This window comes from Xylocopa sonorina, chromosome 1 (genome assembly GCF_050948175.1).
Source record: "Xylocopa sonorina isolate GNS202 chromosome 1, iyXylSono1_principal, whole genome shotgun sequence".
In the NCBI taxonomy this organism is placed as follows: domain Eukaryota; kingdom Metazoa; phylum Arthropoda; class Insecta; order Hymenoptera; family Apidae; genus Xylocopa; species Xylocopa sonorina.
In genome coordinates, this window is record NC_135193.1 from 19,455,045 (window position 1) to 19,474,703 (window position 19,659).

At 38.3% G+C, this 19,659-nt stretch overlaps 1 protein-coding gene and 1 long non-coding RNA gene across 5 annotated transcripts; both read left to right on the top strand.

The window, feature by feature from the left end:
* Positions 1 to 910: 910 nt before the first annotated feature.
* On the top strand, positions 911 to 4,455 carry LOC143423125 (uncharacterized). The gene is made up of 2 exons (XR_013101792.1): positions 911 to 1,110; positions 4,416 to 4,455. It is a non-coding gene; the product is annotated as an uncharacterized LOC143423125 (long non-coding RNA).
* Positions 916 to 18,929, top strand: LOC143423043 (uncharacterized). 4 transcript variants are annotated; one of them, XM_076894114.1, is made up of 9 exons: positions 916 to 971; positions 4,499 to 4,839; positions 7,303 to 7,537; positions 16,623 to 16,845; positions 17,345 to 17,510; positions 17,645 to 17,923; positions 18,052 to 18,194; positions 18,318 to 18,575; positions 18,661 to 18,929. In XM_076894114.1, the coding sequence occupies exons 3-9, from the start codon at positions 7,510 to 7,512 to the stop codon at positions 18,803 to 18,805; spliced, it is 1,242 nt and encodes a 413-aa protein (XP_076750229.1). In that variant the 5' UTR covers positions 916 to 971; positions 4,499 to 4,839; positions 7,303 to 7,509; the 3' UTR covers positions 18,806 to 18,929. The 4 variants fall into 4 exon arrangements, with proteins under 4 accessions (XP_076750229.1, XP_076750220.1, XP_076750238.1 ...); XM_076894105.1 differs by having other exon boundaries at positions 931 to 971; positions 4,504 to 4,839; XM_076894123.1 differs by lacking the exon at positions 916 to 971 and having other exon boundaries at positions 4,471 to 4,839; positions 7,296 to 7,537.
* Positions 18,930 to 19,659: the final 730 nt, after the last annotated feature.

Genomic DNA, 19,659 nt, shown 5'->3' on the forward strand with positions numbered 1-19,659 from the left:
ATAAGACATCATTGTTGTTATTATTATTGTTTTGTAACATATACACGCATAGTATCATTTATTTAATTTACACCCTGACTATAGCTCACGAACAGTCATAGAAAAATATGTTCTTATGAAAGTGTACGTTAGATGTGAAAAAATGTGATATCAGCGCTATTAGTGGCTTGTATTCGAAGTGTACTTTAAATCACTGATTTTAGTAGAAGTGACCAGACTGCGAGACGCTTTTGTAATGATAACTTTGCTGATTGGATGCGTGTTTTTGGAAGGTGTTTTCCTGATTACTACTTTGTTGATTATTTATATGAATATATATGACATAATTTATGTTATCATAACAAAAACGATCTTGTGATCTCACTAATGGAAGCGACAAGGAAGCAATACATTTTGAAATAGCTTTCAAATAACCTCTTTCGAAAGAGACAGACTAAACAATACTTATGTTGACGAATTGGTCCATGAATAGAAAATAATATGGATAAAATAGTTACACAAACATATGTAAAATAAATCAATATAAAATATATATATTAGTTTGCCAAACGTACACTAAATTTGAAAGTATTTGTAAAATGTACACTTGTTATGTACGCTTTACCTGCATCGTTATTGTTAACTATGTTTAGAATTATCACATATATAAATATATATATATATATATGTTCACAAATTTCGTTTTAATCGTATGATAAGTAATACTTTTATCGCCAGTACTATTGTAATTGAAAATTTATTATTACACAATGATTTCCATCCCTACAAAATCAGATCACTCAAGCCTATTTTTAGTCTTTCAGGCATACATATATCTGCTGACAACCCTAGTGGGGGTGAGTTACCCTTAGTGGGGGATTGGCGATAGGGGGGGGGGGGGGGGGGGAAGCCAGCCGTCAGGGCAACGCATGTCTTCTGACGTTTCAGTAGGCCGCGCGAGCTTGTGTCGTGGATATGTTGTTTTGAATGTGGTTTGTTCCTCTTCTTTTTCTCTTTTCCGTGCCATTCAGTCTGTTTTTCTCTTGCAATATTCTTGTGCGTGGTTCCATTCATGGTTGTGCGAATATATCGTTGCGAATGAATATCTATCTGTATAAATGTGTACCGAAGGTATGTATATATATATGTAAAATTGACAACATATGTACATGTTATGTATATATATATATATATTGTGCATACTAGCCAACGTATTTTTCACAAATGGAAAATTGTTGCTCGACCGTAAGATTTTGTAATTCGAAATCCGAGAACTGTCGGTAAAAAGGTTAGGAGTCGCGGGTTAGTTAGACGAAATGTGATAGACTATTTTTCACTTTAATTTATGTTACAGATTGTACTTACTTGTTTAATTTATACTTGTACAATATTTTTACAAGTAACGGATTATTTAAAAAAATATAATTGGTAAGATGACGGTTTGCGCGCAGCAAAATTATTATGTAAATTGACAATGGAAATAAAATTACGATAGGCGTGTATTTATTTAATAGAGACGATTACAATTAATATTTTGTAAAGGTCAGAACATGGGAGTAGTAAAATTCACAGGTTACACAATAATTGATTAAACACAATTACCAATTCGACCTATTTTTAAGTTCTCATTCTTTTCTCAGGAAGAAGGAATGAACAGAATTAACCGATTTCGGTCATCGTTTAAATCATTCTTATATATACTTCCTATAGGTTTCAATAGATATTTACGTACAGGTACATATACATATAGGCGCGCGATGTCTGTATAGACAGGCATACACACATGAATATATATGGAGTATATGGAGTCTACGCACGAATACAATACATAGGAGGGTGTTTTTAGAAGTATGCAACCGCCAAAATTGGGATTATATATCAGTCAAGGTCGAAGATCGTTTAATTCACGACAGCACCATAGAACATACGTTTATGATTTTTTAGAGTTATTGATTATCGAATACTCGTGTAACAAACTGTTTCTGGGATATTGTACGCCACCGTTTCCCTATTATCCCTTTTCCTTTTTTTTGCTTCACCGATATACGTACGCATATTTATGTACATTTCATGTAAGCTTTTTGTTACGACAAACACTTTTAAGGGGAAGAGGAAAATCGTGTTTTTCTTTCTTTCATTCTTTAAATCGTCATGGCGGGACAAGGAAAACGTCAAGAGACAACTTTATATTGAATTTTCGAATCGGGAATTTGGTTAACATATTGAACACACGAAATTCCACTAGCTCTGTTCGAAATGATATTGCGTTTATCTCGTTGGATAGAAAAATTGCATGCTTTATAAGAACCGGCTGGAACGGCATGATATTACCATTGAAATTGTCTTATATATTTATTTACTTGTTTGACACAGGCTTGGTCATTTATTTATGCGAAAGCGTGCACAGAGCGCAATATGGATTGTACCGAGTGTTGGCCATAAGGGGAATAAAATTTATGACGTATGTACACGTACATGGTGACGCGTTGAAAGATACAGGTAGTTGCTGTTCTAATGGTATTTTGAAATTTCCATGCGCTGCTAGAAATCGTTTTCCAAATGTTCCTGCCTGATGATATTTTAAATCACCGAAAAATCATTATGCTTCAAGAAATTCTGGTCCTCTCTTTTCTTTTGCGTTACTAAACGCATAAAGAGATAGAAATATATAAGGATGCGAAGGTGAAAATATTTTGTTATTTCACGCTCCACGAAGTATATTTTTCTTACGGATTGTCATCACGCATTTATGATATTTTTTAGAATTTCTCTCTTGCAATGACTTTTAAAAATGCAGTATGAAAAGTTTGTTGTTGAAAGTGCAGAAAAATTTTGCCTCGAGAATCAGTTGGTAGTTGACACATTTTTTTTAAAGTTCCAAAAGTAGAGTGATAAAAAAAGGTAATATATATTGTAATAAAGAATAGCAAAAAAGAAAAAATACGTGATTTACATTTTTTTTATCTTTTGCTATAAGAATAAATTAAGAAGTAGCAACGATAATAACAAAAAGATTATTTATATGAATATGTATGATATAATTAATTAGTTCGTTTAGAAGCGAATATTACTTATTTGTAAAAGAACTATCGTAGCGTGACCAAAGGAATTTAGGCCTCATTTTATTTTAAAGAAACGAGCGGAAGTTACGTCGAACCCGCGAGGATGAGAAAAGAATTCGGTTGAATAGTTGCGGAGGAAATGGTTTGCAACACTTTACGCGACCCATTTTGTAAAAGACTGCAGCATATCACTATATATAGATACATAATTATTAATCAATTCAGTCTTCTACACTACTGAAATATTTAATACGTTATAAATATTTTACGTTCCGTCTAATCATGATAACCGAATTGTTATTACTGCTTTATTCTAAATTAATTAGTTACATCATTAGTAATATAACATGTCGCCTAGCTTCAAAGAATTAAGCAATTTTTTATGCATACTTTTCAATTGTAAATTCTGACGTTAAATCGTTAAGTTTACTTTTTAATCTTTAATTAATGGTAGTTACAATGTTGAGGGGAGAAAAGTAGAGGCAAGAAAATTAAATTGTCTAAATTACCAGACGTAATTCGATGTGAACATTGTAATTGAGGTAGAGCTTTCGTGAACATTTTTTTAACTCTTAGTTCACGGTAGTAATTTTACTCAAGTGCTGTTTGTGACTGTGTACGTATGCGTGTATGCATGTGCGTTTGCCTGCGTGTTGTCCGTATAATTATGTGAAATGTTTCTAAATTTATATCCATATAATACGTATTATTCAAATTTGTGATGCAAACTAAATAGTTATAGATAAATAATCGTGTTATTAGGAAGTGAAACTGTGTGTGAAATAGGTATACGTTTTTATAACAATTATAGTTTACAAAATTGTGTATAGAGGCCATTGTTAAACAGTGTCTAAAGATCATTAATCGAAGGATTGAGTCGCTCATTAAATAAGATATTCGAAAGTTGCAATATTTTCAAATAAAAAATATACCGTTTTCTAAACTCGGGCTGCTTTTGTAATCATCAACAAACATTTGTTCATTTCCCAGAGGTAATGGAAATAATGATAAAAATTATAAGGGACGTGTGGTAGTTTTTTTGGGAGCTAGTATTTCGTTCATATAATGGTAAAAGGCTAGGACAATTTACATTCGTTAGCGCGTCCTCCTTATATTAGAATTACTGCTCTGAAAGCTTTGAATAATTTTCGTTTAATTCCTCCGCGCGAGTTATTCTTTCAGCTTTAATACCAATATGCCAGACACAGTAATATAAAAGTTACAACAACGTCGCAAATTATTTTCGGTATGCTTGAACACTAATTTGATCAGATCGTTAGAAGATGTTCCTTAATAGAAATTTAACTTAATTCAAGTTATTATTGCTAACACGACGCATCTGTAACCGCACATTCGTTCGTCATATCCACGAAGGAGTTATTTGTACAAGCTGTGACGTGAATAACTATCCCGATCATATTTAACGCAGCTTGCGTTGCAATTAATCCATGTCGAAGTTTAGCATAAGTGAACGCATAAGTGAACGACGATGAAGAACAAAGACGTGAATCGCATGAGAATCGTGTGTACGGCAAGGAAATGTTGCGGAAGAAACTAACTGTCGCGATAAAGTGAACGCTGCATTGATCAGGTGATTCGACTAGTGACGATTGAGATGTGATAAAGAAGAGAAGCGGCAACACAGTTCAGGGAAAGAGTAATATGCACTTAAAAACGTCACGAAAATGTTCGTTAAAGGAGGTTCGTAGGAAGGAAACGTTGCAAACGAAGAAGAAATATCTTCTGGAGACGGTCGCCTCCTCAATGATGAAGACAAAAAGCAATCGTGAAACTTGAGGTGAGTTTTGAAAGTATCGATAGTCTTTTTCGCATCAAAACTAGACGTTTCGATCAGAAAATTAGCGCGAGAATCCAAGAACAGGGCACTTTTAAATTGGTAGGCGGATAAAAAGGTGTAGTATGATGTTTTTTTTGAAAATTGAGTCATTGTAATGACTAGAGTTGGTGTGAGATGCTCTTTTATAAAAAATCTCATTCCACTTTGTTCTCCCAGTGAACAGAAAAAGAGAGTACGTTCGAGGGTGTCTCAGTTTACTCGGAAACTTTATATTTGTAACGTAATCTCTTCGCCTTCAAAGCCTTCCAATTATTAAGTTGAATATCCTTTGGGTTTTGCATTTTTCAAATCAAGTTACCAGTCTCTTTAAATTTTCGAACCGGATAACTGCAAACTGCCTTCATTGTTAAATGTAGATGTAAAATAACTTGGGTTTGATGTTCAAGTTACGAGCAAGTGTACATAACGTATGCCATAATACTCAGACCAAGACCAAGACCAAGACCTAGACCGAAATAAGTATTCGGGCAGAAAACGTTATCAGCATCAGACTGCAGAGAGTCTCGGTGAACCGAGGACGTGTTTCTCTTTAAAAGAAATTAGCAGTGATACCTTTCAGGGCTCTTGGCCTCCTCTCGAGTGCTCTAGAGTGCAGAGTGCAGAGCATGAGGTATTCAGCTCTGGGCGCACTACTGGTGTCCTTATTAACGATACACTGGTGCGAACTACGTCTTTGTCACGACCGAACATTCTAAAATACTGTGGAAGAATTAAAAATAAAAAGTGACATTTTTCATTCTGGGAGCAAGTTTTTACCGGGAAATGTGCTCCAATTTGCCGGAAGTCGACTGGGGTAGATGAGATAGTATGTTAACAGTGTACTTCGGACGTTTTTCAGCTGAAAAAATTTCTTCACTTTTTGTGCTGTTTAAAATTTCAGTTAAATGCGAAATGAAGCGGAATATAAAGTCACGTTGAAATCTGTTCGATTCGAAGTGACGATCAGATAATGTTCTGGTCGTCCAAAGATGAAATAAATTTTGCCGATCAAATTCACTGGGAGTCTGAATGCAACTATAGTACAACAATGGGGTTCAAGTACATAATGTAATTAAAATAACTTCGGATGTAACCATCAACGATATCGATTTAATCGTATAAGCGTATCATTTTTTTTCATTGAAATTCAGTTAAACAGAAACATTTGAAAATGATTGGAAGTCTTCTTACGTTACTAGAGAGCGGAACGGAATAATTATTAAAGTATTCGAGTCTGTTACACAAGAAATTCAATTAATGAGTGCACCGAACGAAGTTTTTCGTTATTCATCCCAGTGAACGAGCTCTTTTCGTGAACATATGCAGGCAATATCCGATATACATCAATGTAACACAATAACAAGTGATACGATAAGTATTAAAAGTGCAGGAAGTGCGTACAGCTTGCAAAGAGTGCTCCATAAATATCGGAACCTGTCGATTGGTTATTATCAATTATCCACTCCAGCTCTTCATCAAACAACTACGGGAACCCCCTATCTTTACACCTTTTATCCGTTAACTGATCGAGTTCTGTTCGGTAAAAAAAAAAAAGAAGACCTTATCAGTTATCAGTAAGTTGTTCGAGCGGCTGATTATAAATATTGAAGATTCGAGCCTCTGAACTGCAGAGAAATTCAATTTTCGGAACATTAAAATTTTACCGATCGTGTCAAGTGCATTTTATTTTTTTAAGTTTATTCTTACAAAGGATAAAAAGAGAATCAAATTCAACTCCCAATTTTCATCGAACGCGAATAAATTGTACAACGTTCAGAGTTCTGCGCTATTGATTTTATTAAACGTGAAATTTCGACGAAAATTATCCAACCCGCTCTGTGTTTTATAATTAATTCATCCAATTAGCTTCTATTTCGTGTACTAGGCAATCAAATCCAACGCGCAGTTATTTATTTAAGGCATAACTAAATCGCGTTTAACAAACACAAACGACTCGCTTGTTTCGATTAGATTCCCGTAGAACAATTTCAGTTTTAAAGAGAACTCAACGAATTCTAACGATCAATTATGATTTTAACTGAAATTCAATGATTCTTTGATATCGATAGCCATCGGTGCTCTGTTCGATCTACCTCACCAATTAAAACGTTCCACTCTTCTTACCCTGTGAATAATTTAACGTAACGTTTCTTAAAGTCGCGACAGTGAGAGTTTCCCTGGACTACTGAGACTGTCTGGAGCTTTTCAAATTTCCAGCGCTAGAAAAATTTTGTAAATCTTGGTATTCAGCTGGGGTGCGATCCAGCAGCTATTAGAACCCTATAAATAGAATGTTTTTTTAGGAATCTGCGAATACCGTTCGGTTGGATCATTTTACAATTGATCACACTGCTTTTTTCATGCTATTTATCTTTTAATGAGTATATTGAGAACATTTGTTTACGGGTTTGTTCGAGAGGGTAGGTGTTATCGGGCGTAGCAAGGATGAACTCGCGGTCGTGGGTAAGACGGAGATGACCACTAGATCCGTGCCTCGTCCTGAAGACGAAGACGAGGAGGACGAGGAAGAAGAGGAAGAAGAAGAGGAGGAAGAGGAGGAGGAAGTCAGCAAGGAGGCTCGTTCGAGTCTACGATATCACTGCCACTGATATCCGCTCTCTCGTCGCATCGATGCCGACCCCTGCGTTCATTGATAGAGGTAAATATTCCTCAGCCACCAATTATTTAATGATCGACCACATGTTCGATACTTGACTCGTTTCTTCGCGAAGACGCCTTTCTTCCTTTCTTCCTGTGAACATCTTAAAATATCTCGGAAAGGACCGTGCCAAACTTTGAGAGTACGAGCTGCTCATGAGAGAGTACAGGATGTTTATTAAACCTAACTCCAAGAGTCTTTTATTTTCACTTGTGGTACCACTGAAAGTGTTCGTCGAGGAACCAACAATCTTCACACCCATGATTACGAAATAGTCTCTTCGCATTAGTATTTAAAAAGGGCGTGTGCGCGTCGAATCGAGTAGAATTTTAGTTTGCAATGGAGAAGCGGAAGTTGCATGGAAAATAGGCCGCACGAAATTCGTACAGAGAGTTTTGGACCTAGATAGGATGTCTCTTGTCGCAGGATAAAATCGGACTAGTAAATCTTGACCTAATCGAATTGTTTACGCTCGAAACCTTGATGCTCACCAGACCACCAAAGAAATTTCGGAAACGTGCTGTGAAATATACGTTCTCGTTACGAAACTTGTTTTCTCGCAACGTTGCTCGTTTCTCTGCGTCGCTTTCATCGCAGAAATTATTTTTCGCAAAGAAATACCTCCAATTTTCCATCTGTTCAGATCCTTCAGGATGCAAACGTGCGTCCACTTTAAGAAACGGATGGAAATTAACCGCAGGCGATACAGATGTTTCATTTATCAAAAAACGTTTCGGACAATTGAATTTATTTTATATCGATACGATGAGAACGGTAATAATAGCAACAATTAATAACGCGTGAATCACCGTGAGAAGTATGAAATTAAAAAAGAACAATCGAATTAGATTTATCTGGTGTTATTAAATTAATCTCGTATAATTTAATTTCCGATTTAATGAAATATTGAATTTGATGTTATACGCAGAGTACGTGTCCGGTTAAGTTGCCTGGGATTTTCGTTCGGACGAAAAACGTGATTAAAATAATAGCTCGAAGAATCGAACGTTCAGCTAATCGAAGTTCTACGGCTACATTGAGGTGAATCCGAGCCGAAGGCCGGAGTCTAAATTCGTCCTGTTGAATTTCAGCTCTTATTCCTCTCATGGATTCTACACGCGACCTTGGATCATTGACATTACAAACGATCGCCTATTCAAGACAAGCTCCTCCCTCAGAATTCTTGCGCCCGATAATTATCACGGTCTCAAAATGTCTCGGATTTTTTAATCAATTCCTCGAAGCGAAGAATTCCGTTGTGTATATAATTAACCCGACCGAAGTTGCTCTGCAACCATCTCCCTTTTGCCACGCTTCGGAACAGAGAATCGAAAAAAAGAGAATTGGCTTATTAACTGGTTCTCGTTAAACTTTCACGGCTGCGGGATAATTACAATATCTTCCGACGAACCTATTTCGAGAGCATCTACCTTTGCGAAAATAAAATTCTGTACTCGAGACGTTCCTATGAAAACTTTTGGAAAACAGCAGCACGATAAATCCTATGGTATGTGCAAAGCGCCCAAGTACCTTTTTGTTATGCCCCTTTTTTCTTTTCCTTTCCTACTCCTCTGTCCACGGGAGCGAGTTTAGCCAGGCTATTATTCTTGAGGAATCTTTTAGAACTAGCCAGGGCAAGTCCCAGCCTGGACAAGTCGAAATAATTGGTTTTCTTTTTTTTTTTTTGTTTTGCATAAACTGTTCAGTTATAACATGGCACACTGCGGTCTTAACGTGAACCTTGAGCTACTTTAAGGCGACGCCGGGCTCAATTTGGCTATTTCACGAGTAAGAAAAAATGCAGGAAGCATTGAAACTCTTCACTCGTAAAGCGGTGCGTATCATAGGTCGACCTATATCGAGCTTGACTCTTGCCCTACGGGTATGAACGCTTGTCCTCCTCTTTTCAATTTGATCTCCACCGATAGGCTCGTACAACCGTCGAACGGCGATTTTTCAATTACCATTTAATTAATACCTAATATTTACTCGAAACGCAGTTGTTCCCTGTATTATCGAAAGTGCATACCTTGAAACCACACTGTGACATTTCGCTGTTTCATCGGGGCTTCTGTTAATAACGCGATTAATTAATTAGCGATGCTGCGAATTTCGTGAAATTAAATGTACGTTAAATTTTAATTTACGTATCGAAAATAATTCATGCAAGGGGGTAAAGGCGCAGGAAGATGTTTTACGTAACGAACGAACGACAGATTTGAAATGTAAACGATACCAATTAGGATCGCCGACCCATTGATGAATCGAATTTAGTTCAACGATGAACACGACTGATTGCAACTGATTATTTTGATGACCCTGGCGCACAATGGCCCTCGTACCAAGCGAATGGACGTGCTTTTTAATGGGTCAAGTGTGAACTACTAATTACACCCAGATTCCATCCAAATCGCGGAGCCGATTTTTTGTTACATACCTTGATACCTAACGTATTATAGACCCCTTTTTCGTCTATTTCCGCGGCCAAATAATTATCGGAGAACGAAGGCACTCTACATTTCTAAAGCGTATTCGATTTTTCAGTAAAAAGCTTTCACCGCTGGGCCGTTAAAATTGAATTAAATCTGATAACACATTGGCGATTTCATTAGCATAATTCGAACACGCTACGTCTACATCTCTTTCGATTGTCACGATATTTTAAGCTCAAGTAGAAGTTCATCGTGGTCGATGAAAATGGTGATTACAAGAGTTGAGAAGTGAGAACGGAGGTACACTTAATCGGTGCGCGTTTCATTGATGGTTTTGGGGCTTCTTCGAAACGCGAAGAGAGGGAAAGAATCGAGTGGAAACGGGAAAAGAAGTCTGCACGGCGATCGTCTTGTTTTAAATCACACTGTTCGGTGTCTAGAGTACGAGGAGCGCGGGCAAGGCAGATGGTTAATTTCGATAAGGCGGCGAGCTTATTATCGAGTGGGTGGAGAACGGAAGGCAGCCGATGTAAGCACGTATCGTAGCTTTTGTGGCTGGCAGAATGGATTCCATAATGAGATGCCGTGTAAACTGGGACATCTAATTATACTCGAGTGCACACCACTCCAGAAACGTTCGGTCGTCCCTGGAGCTCGAGCCTGGCTCCTGTCGAAACGATAACGAATATTCAAGGATCACCCGACAACGAGGCTTTACAATACTCGACGATTGTAATTTACTGGTTTCTCTGCTCGGTGGCAATGCGTTCAGTAATGTCAAGCCATCCCTATTGCCGTATAATCGTATTGTTAAACTCTAACAGGTGACTTCGGTTCGAGCCATCTTTCTACAGGGGTCTAAGCTGCGGAAATGTGTAGCACAATATGAAAATGGCAGCGAACTTCATGAAATATATGATAATGTATAAATGAGAATTTTCCAAGCTCGACGCGACAAGGTAGAGATTGTAGATATACCTTGGGAAGCTTAGGACAATGAAAACGGCGAGCGTATGACTGGAATTCTGTTACTCTGGTATTAGAAACGAGAATTTCGTATGTATTACTTGGAACTAGATTGAGGCTCTGGAATGAGGCCCCTGCGTTATCAAAAGTTGGACGTCCGTTGAAATAGGATTTCTAAAAATTGCCAGGAAGAATCGTGTTATTATTCCGTAGAGTTATTATGCATGTTCGATGGTGACCTCTTTAAGGCCGGTGCCTAGGAAAAACTAGTGACCTGGCCGGCCACTGTTTCTCTCACTTGCGAGAGATTGGAAACGTTCCCGAAATATCAGTTATCGAGCATTCGAAATGTAAAAAGTAAGGATGAGGTTGAAGAGGAGCGATGAAAGCGAGGGAGAGCGTGAATGATACCGAGGAGGATGCAATCACCAGAAGAACAATCAGTCCTAAGTATGAGCTTTTCAAGCACCATCGGTATATCTCTCTCAACCATAACGACTCCTATTTTCTTCCGCCTCTCACTCGCTCATCACTTTTCACTGTTTTATACTAATTCGCGATTACTGGGTTCCAACTTGGTTTCATTACAGATTCTTCTGAGATTTTTGAGATCATGGTCAAATTCGATCCTCTAGATGTTTAGTAACTACCCACGAAACGAATAATTAATTTGTTTTCATATAAAAATCGTAATAGGAATGGTATCGTTGAACATTTACCTACCCACCAGTCGAATCGTCAACGTGTTTCCGCTAATGGATTAGAAATTATTGCAAAAAGGTGTCAATGTTCTACGCATTAATCATTTAGAGTAACAGGCGAATATTTGTTCTCGTCACACCCTGCAACATCCAACTGATAAGGTCACATACTTATCAATAAGGACACCAAGCGGTGATCCATTAAGTAATTAGATTTAACAACAGGTATTTCCACTATAAACATTTCCTATACGTGTTACAGTATCGAAGCATTAAAACTTGGAACGTTAATTATCATTCATCCATACCAGAATGATCTTTGGTCAGAAAAATGGAGAAAGGTTCGAGGAAGTACCAAGTGCACTGTATCCAATCGAATTTACATACTACAGCCAGTAATTAATTCCATTCGCTATTTTTATACTCATCTTTTTGGTAACAAAGTACTGAGCAGAGGTCGATTTAGATAGTGACCGAAGTGTAGATGTAAATACTGACCATTCAATATGTTGCCTATAAGATATTAACTGAAATCGCGTCACGAGCACCTTTCATTCCCTTTGAATTGCAAAGAGAGAACATTGTACTATCAAAACAGTGACAAGAAAAGGCAGAAGCAACAGTGAGCCGGCCGTGAGCTTTGACCCGGTGACCCGTAGTGCGTGGGCTGGGAAGAGGGTACGGAGCAACGGGAGGGGTTCTTTCTCCTCTTGCAGCCTGGAATCGATACCTGGTTCCCCTGCCAGCTCAGCCACCCCGACGAATCCTCCGTCTACCCCTCTCTACCCCAAGCTGAAATGCCTTCGACCGCCTACCTGCCCCATATCGATTCCCATCCGACACGACCCCTTTTGTCCATCACGAAGAAAAGGACGATTTCTTTCTTGATTGCTTTACAAATTGCTCACCCCCGGTATCAGTTAGGGTCGACGTATTATTGTTGGTATATATCATAGGGGAATATGGGATGGTTATAATCTAATCGTTTAAGGAGAATTACTAGATAAATGATACTGATCCTCATGGCGGAATAAAGGGCCGTGTAAAGCTCCTTCTTTTCTTTTTCATACGTATCGGTTTTATTGTACCAGTGGTACATTTTTCGTTTAACTTTTCTAGTTAATATTTTGAACGTCCAAGGAAAATTAGTGAAATAAATGTATAATTGTCTGTTGATATCATTAGTGAGGTACTCAGGTTGAATTATTGCTCAGACGTGTCCTCTAATAAGATGTAATCAGTGAAAGTTATGACTGATGTAACTATCTTTAAGTATTTATTACAATTAAAACTAAATAAGTTACGGTTATTTAGAATTCTTTCTCCAAGCCGTGCGCAAAAGGAAAGATGTGCTTAGGTGTATCAAAATGATGAGAATCGATGACTGAAGTGCTTGCTCATAAATATGTATGACCTTTTATTCCGATGGCTATAACCATCCTGTATTCCTCCCATCAAATCTAAATCGACCACGATTATGTCTTGGCCACGTTTCGCTCGCGAGGCAGCTCGATTTCATAAATTGAATTTGTCGGATCGTTTGGGGCTCGTGTTGTCGGTTATCAATTTGCTCCTACTGTTGGATAGACGCGGATTTCATTTGTGTATACATGCGCAGCTGGAAAGTTGGGCGTGTCGATGGTTGTTTTAGTCGAAGTTGCACGGTTTCGACGTACATTAGCAAAGAAATATGGTAGTCGAATACGTGGGCTTGATTTACGAGATACCTACTTGGTCGCGGCGATGAGGTTCATTAATCAAGAAGACAATTTATTTTACCCCGGCCGCTTATTTGTCGGGGGAAATAAAACGAATATGCCTGGCGATAAACTTGATTCTAACGATTGGGGGGACTGTTTCAATTATGCGATCGTTACGTTTCCTTGTTTTAATTGATCAAGATGCATCCCGGTCATATTTTATGCGCCGTAATAGAGCGCTTTAAGCGCTATTAATAATTCTCTCTTAATAGCTGTTATACAGAGTGTTCACTTGATGAGCCGGGTAAAGTTGTTAATAGTAATTTGGTACGTTTCAAGTGGACAATATGGGGCAACAAAAAAAAAAAAAATATCTCTGAAATACTTTTCCGGTATTCATTTCCGTTTCTATATACGAGGCATTAAGATGAGCTCATCCAATACAGGATATGATACTTTCATACGTGTAACATCTCATGTTTACAGCAGTGAAAATAACAGCGCATAAATCCAGCTATGTAGTCTGGATAGCTGCAACTCATACTATTTTCTGCGAAACAGTGGAGTACTGTACCGCGGAAGATAGCATGGAACGTAAGCGTGTACCGAAGTAAAACGAGCGTATCTGCATATTAATGCATGTCACGTTTATTGATTTATTTAAATTTAGAAAATCATACGGATATATTTAGACGATTGAATTTGAAAAAAATAATTATCATCGTATCGTATTACTTTCACCGTCTATCTAACTAAGGAAACATGGTGTGTCATACCCAATAGTGTAATGGCCGAGACATGATTTCATCGCGCAGCAGCTCGTGCGAAAATGATAGACATCGTATGTAGAAATTCACGTGAAGATAATAGATATTGATTTTTTCAACGAGAGACACCGGAAAAGCCGAGTTTTCTCTAAAGTAGAGAAGGAATGCGATGAGAAGCGACTGAACGAATCCTTCGCCCCTACTGAACCTCGACGAACCTCCATGACCCTTCTTCGACCGAGTGAGACTCATTTTTGATTAGAAGAAAAAAGTTCCAAGCTTTCAGTAGTTGATCAAAGATCGATAGAAAATTGGTTCCTTTTTCTGATACAGTTGTTAGACGATGATCATTTTAAAGAACGTTCGTCGTTATCAATGTTATCAACAAATAGGTTTAAAGCTCTCGGAGGATTTCGTAAGGTAGGATCCTTGAGGGTTACCGCACAACAGCCACAGGTTGTCGTCCTCGTTCGCTTAAATCGACCTATTAACCCCCTTATTCAGTGCTTCCTAAGCGAAATCTCGGAATTTCGACCGAGTTCACCGGGAATTCCGTTTCGTTGAACATCTAAAGAACGTGTCTATTCATTTCTTCTCTCTCTTTCAATCGCTCGAATTTTTCAGCTCTCTAAACTGCACTCCTCGTCGGATTTTTGCCTCTTTTGTTCGCCTATCCTCTTTCTTGTTCTGCGAAATGATTATTCAATTTCAAATGACTTCAAAAAGGACGCACAATTACGACAGATATTTCGATCCGCATTAAAATACAATAAGATATTGCCAACGGAAGATGTGAACATTATAATAAAACCTATTGAAGCATGAATTATGGATAGGAATAAATAAGAAGTTGTTCTCGAATGATTCTACGTTATTGAGGTATTTTTGGACTAATCTTTGCCAGATGCTTCATCTTTGTTTTCATACGTTTATATATGTAGCTTCCTGCATATTTTATACTTCAATAAACCGTGTGTTTGTAGCGTCGCCTTTAAATTCGGTTTCGCGTGGAAAGTCAGCCAGGTAAAATGGATTTCCGTGGGGAACGAAAAAGCGTTATCAGTGACACGTCTTATCGAGACGTCGTAAGACAGGCTCCATCGATTCTCTAGCTTGAAATCAATATCCAGAACCTAGAAGCTATAAGTACAATGCTACCACGGTTAGGCACGGGTACGAAAATATTGTCTCGACCAGAGTTGTTGCTTTGAAAACTTAAATAGAGCACGACACTTTATCAATTATCGTGATGACAATACGAAAATCATTATTATTTGTATAATTTTGTTTTTTCTTATGTTTAGGAGTAACAGAATAACTTACATTGTAACGATGGAATGCTAACATCTTTCTGCTATCGTTGTTGACCGATAACGTCGATTAGCGAAGCAATTAGTATAAATCCATGACCGAAAAGCACTCGTAGGATTAAAATCTCTGGGAAAAAAGTATTTTCCTCTTTATTTTCTATTGTTTCGCCAGCCTTTTCCGTTTTATCATTGTTTTCAAAGTGTTCTCCATTCTCGAGGTAGCAGCTCTCGATTGAGTGGCACTCTATAGGACACCCCTTAAAAGTTCCCTGCTATTGATTATCACCGGAATTCGATAGCAGTGCTATGACTTTTCCGAACCAGTACCACGTGGCTTCCAATACTTTTGCTCCAATTCGACAATAAGATATTCCGAACAGATTGAAATCCATTTTCAGCCATTATTAACCAGAATGCCATTCAAATCAACCGTCTCTTTCACTGCTTCAAACGCGAAATCGTTGCCATATCTCTTTGGAATCGTACTGCATGATCGCTTTAACGTCGAGAATTTATTAATCGATAAATAATTAACAGTTTGACTAATTACACACGACTGTTTAATGCGTGAAATTTTTTTTTTTTTAAACGTCAGTTCATCTAGTTGTTAAAAAAAACCAGCTGTACAACTTGTTACCTTTTTTAATAATTGCGTTAAACTCGATTCAAGCGTGCATATACAGATGTTTCTAAAAGTATCCTAGAATGACGTTACTTTTGTTGGGAACAGCAGGGCCGTACAATTTGATGCCTCGCGAAAATATAACAGTCTGCAACCGAGCGAAGTACTCTGAAACTTACAGTCAATTCACCCTTTCTGCCGCGATTTATTTGCAAGCGAACATATCCATACATCTCATACGACCATGCTCGCAACAACCTTTTATACGTAGAGAAGTGTGTCAAACCGTTGCGATACTCTTTCCACCCACAAATCCGTCTCCACGTGAATGTCGTTAGCGTACGAGTTTCATTAACAAATACACAATTGTCGTTAAATGAAATCCATTTGTATGTTTACAAATAACTTTTTTTATGATTCTATAATTATTACTCTTTAATATGGGTCCATGTAATTATGAATAACTCGTCTAAGCGCGAACGGCTCACTCAACTAGTCGATACGAGTAACGTTCTCAAACTGTTTCTTCTCGAAAAATATAAAACAATTTTAGAAGAAAAAGATGGATGCGATTCTTTCTTGCTCAGGTATGGGGAGTGTCGTAGGCAGCAACGTAAACGTAAGCAACGTAACGACGAGGAGGATAGACTCGACGACGTTCCTGCCGGAAGCGACGTCGACCCTCAGCGAGCGGGAGCAACTCAAAATTGAATTCTACAAAACTTACGATGTTATGACCGGGGTCAGAATCGCAGCTACTCTAGGTGGTTTTTTCGGTCTCATGATCCTTCTGCTTGTTTATAAAAGCAGGCAAGTTCCATCTCCGCCTTACTTTTCACCCTTTACACGTTACTATGTGCAAAACCTAATTTTAGAGTTGAAACTTTCGCCGAGTTGCTCGAGGTTCGACTATTTTATAAATTCCTGAAAATTGCTCCCGCGTAAAAAAAAGAAGAAAAACTTTCTCTGTGCTCTCGCCATATGGAAAGCATTTGCGGTGCTTAATCGGAGTTCAAGTTTCAAAGGTGTTTATCAACTTTTTAAAAAAATGTTTTCTTCAAAAAGTTGGTTCGTAGTTTGTTTTTAATTAAGATTTTCACGAATACCTTGTCCTGATTTTCTGAAAAGCTTCGAAGTTGTTTGCAGTACAATGCCCGGGGAGCGCAATTTTCAGAGTTAAAAAAAGTTGTCCTGATTCTGATTTCGAAGTAACCGATGTCCTCGAACACCCGAAGAAAGTTATTTTTACGGTAGTTAGAAATGGTATGCGAATATGAGAAAAGGAGTAAAAGGAGGGTATGCGGGATAGGTGTAAATCGAGCAAACAGTTGGAGGATCCAAGACTGACCGCAGCTGCGGCCGCGGCGGTAGCTGAAGCGGAAGCCGAGGAAAGAGCACTCGCAGCCGCCCTCGAAGCCATCGCCAGATTACCACCTAGGTCGGATCGGGGTCCTAGAAGATCTCTTTGTGTCGAGGTCAGTCTATCCATAAATGAAATTACTATTAACTTCTATTCACGAACAGAATTACGATCAAATATAATTTCTATTGCTTTAACAACGCATGCTTTAACTTTTTGTCGATACCGATCGTATACTCTCGTTTAAAGGTGACTCAATCTCATTTGCCAAGAATCGGACCGCGTTTCGCATCGGTTGGGGGTGGATACGAGGCTCTGTTAACTCCACCAACAAAGCAGCCGAATTTGACACTTCCGGAAGAACAAAGGAGATGCAGTTCGGTGACGTGTAGCAGCACTGGGAGTAGTTATTTGGAGAGGAGAGGATCTGCGATGCCAGTACCGTGTTTGCCACTTCATCCTACGTTCTCGACGAAACATGCTGCCCACGATGAACCCTGGGACCTTTACTATCCCATTGATATTCAGGTGAACCCTCAAGAAATCGATTCCCTCGCTTTCGTATCAAGATTGCTCTCTCTCTCCCTTCTACCTCCATTTCTCTTCTTACGACATGGAAATGATACGATTAAATAATCTCTGCGATTGATTCACAGGTAATCCAACCAACCCCAGAGCTTTCTCCGTGCACAAGCGAAGCAGGTCTTTACGTGAACGAAATGATGATTACGAAAACTTCTGGTAAGAGAGCACCATTGGCTTCCATGGGTAGTGTCGATCCTCCGGAACCAGACTCTAGGTCAGCGTCTGTATAACGTAATACTGTACAAGATTTTGAGAAAGAATTTAGTCTCCCTTGTTATCGTTTTGTTTCGATACCGATGTGACGTTACGTGTAAATTTCTAGTTTGAATTATTGCAGATCGCTGGGTTCCGACTCGGTCTTCCTGAGAAGCGACGAGCAAGAAGAGTGTCTCGACACAGAGGACGAAGTGTCCGGATTCTCGACCGACTCTGAAGCACCTGGGCCAAGCTGTCGACGATTTCTGCGGGTACCCTCGAACAAGAGAAAAACGGTCGAGAAATGGGACGGTTGCGCTGGGAGTGTTCCTAGGCGACGATCTAGCGGGAAACCTTGTCAAGTTTGCCATAGCATCAGCGCAGCTGTTGAAACTTCTAGGTGAAGTGTTTCCTATTATATTGTGCTTTGTTATTCCTATTTACGGTATTAGCCAGGAAAGTTCTTACTCTGGTTGTATCAACAGACCTCAGGCAGTCTCCACGAGCACTAGCAGCCAAAGCAGTCCCGGTTCTCCGCCGTGTTCACCAGTGATCGAGCTCAGACACAGACCACCGCCGGCACCGTTACCAACGAGCCCACCAGTCTGGTCGCAGGAAACACTCTTTTAGTTGTTTCAAAGACTTGCCAAAAGATTTTCACGAATGGCCAGTAATCGCACAAAATGTATCCTTTTGGTGGAAGGCTAAGGATAAAGTAGAGGAAGACACGTGACTTTTGATGGAGTTGACTTGGAGCAGATAGAATATGAAAAAGATAGATAGAATATGAAAAAATTATGGCTGGAATTCTTGATGCTATCGCTCGGGCGAAAGAAACTTAGCGCGATACGAAGATGAAGCAAAGCAAGAGTAAAAGAAGATACGGTTCGATGCGATAGAAATTGAATTACGGTATGACAAATTTTGGATATGTGTGAGAATGTCTGAAAAAGAAAAAAATAGAAAAAGGAGGGAAGAAAGTATGATGGAAGATAAACTCTTGAAAAAGTGGAAAATTTAAAAAATGCAGAATCTCGAAATAGGTAAAGAAGAAGCTGTACATATAAAAAAAAGGAAGATGCAAAAAAGTTTAAAGATGTAACTAGGTGTAGAAAACAATAGAAGAAATACAACTATTGAAACATTAATGAAGCAAATAAGTAGGCAGAGAAAAATTTGCAAAGAATTAAGTCCAGTCTTCGAGATCTTCGAAATCTTACGAAAAAGACAAACAAGAAGCCATGTTAAATTAAGCTTTTATGGGAGAAAAATAAAGACAAAGAATATAACGAGTTAACAAGAATGTGGAATAGTTAAAATGAGAGAAATACCAACAAATTTGTATAGTAATGTTTAAGGTACGAGAAAAAAAGGAAGAGAAATAGAACTAACAGACTAATCAATCGTTAAACGAACTGTTGTAAAAAGAAAAAAATGGTAGCGTACTATAGATATATATTGTAAATAACAAACCAAAAAAAAGA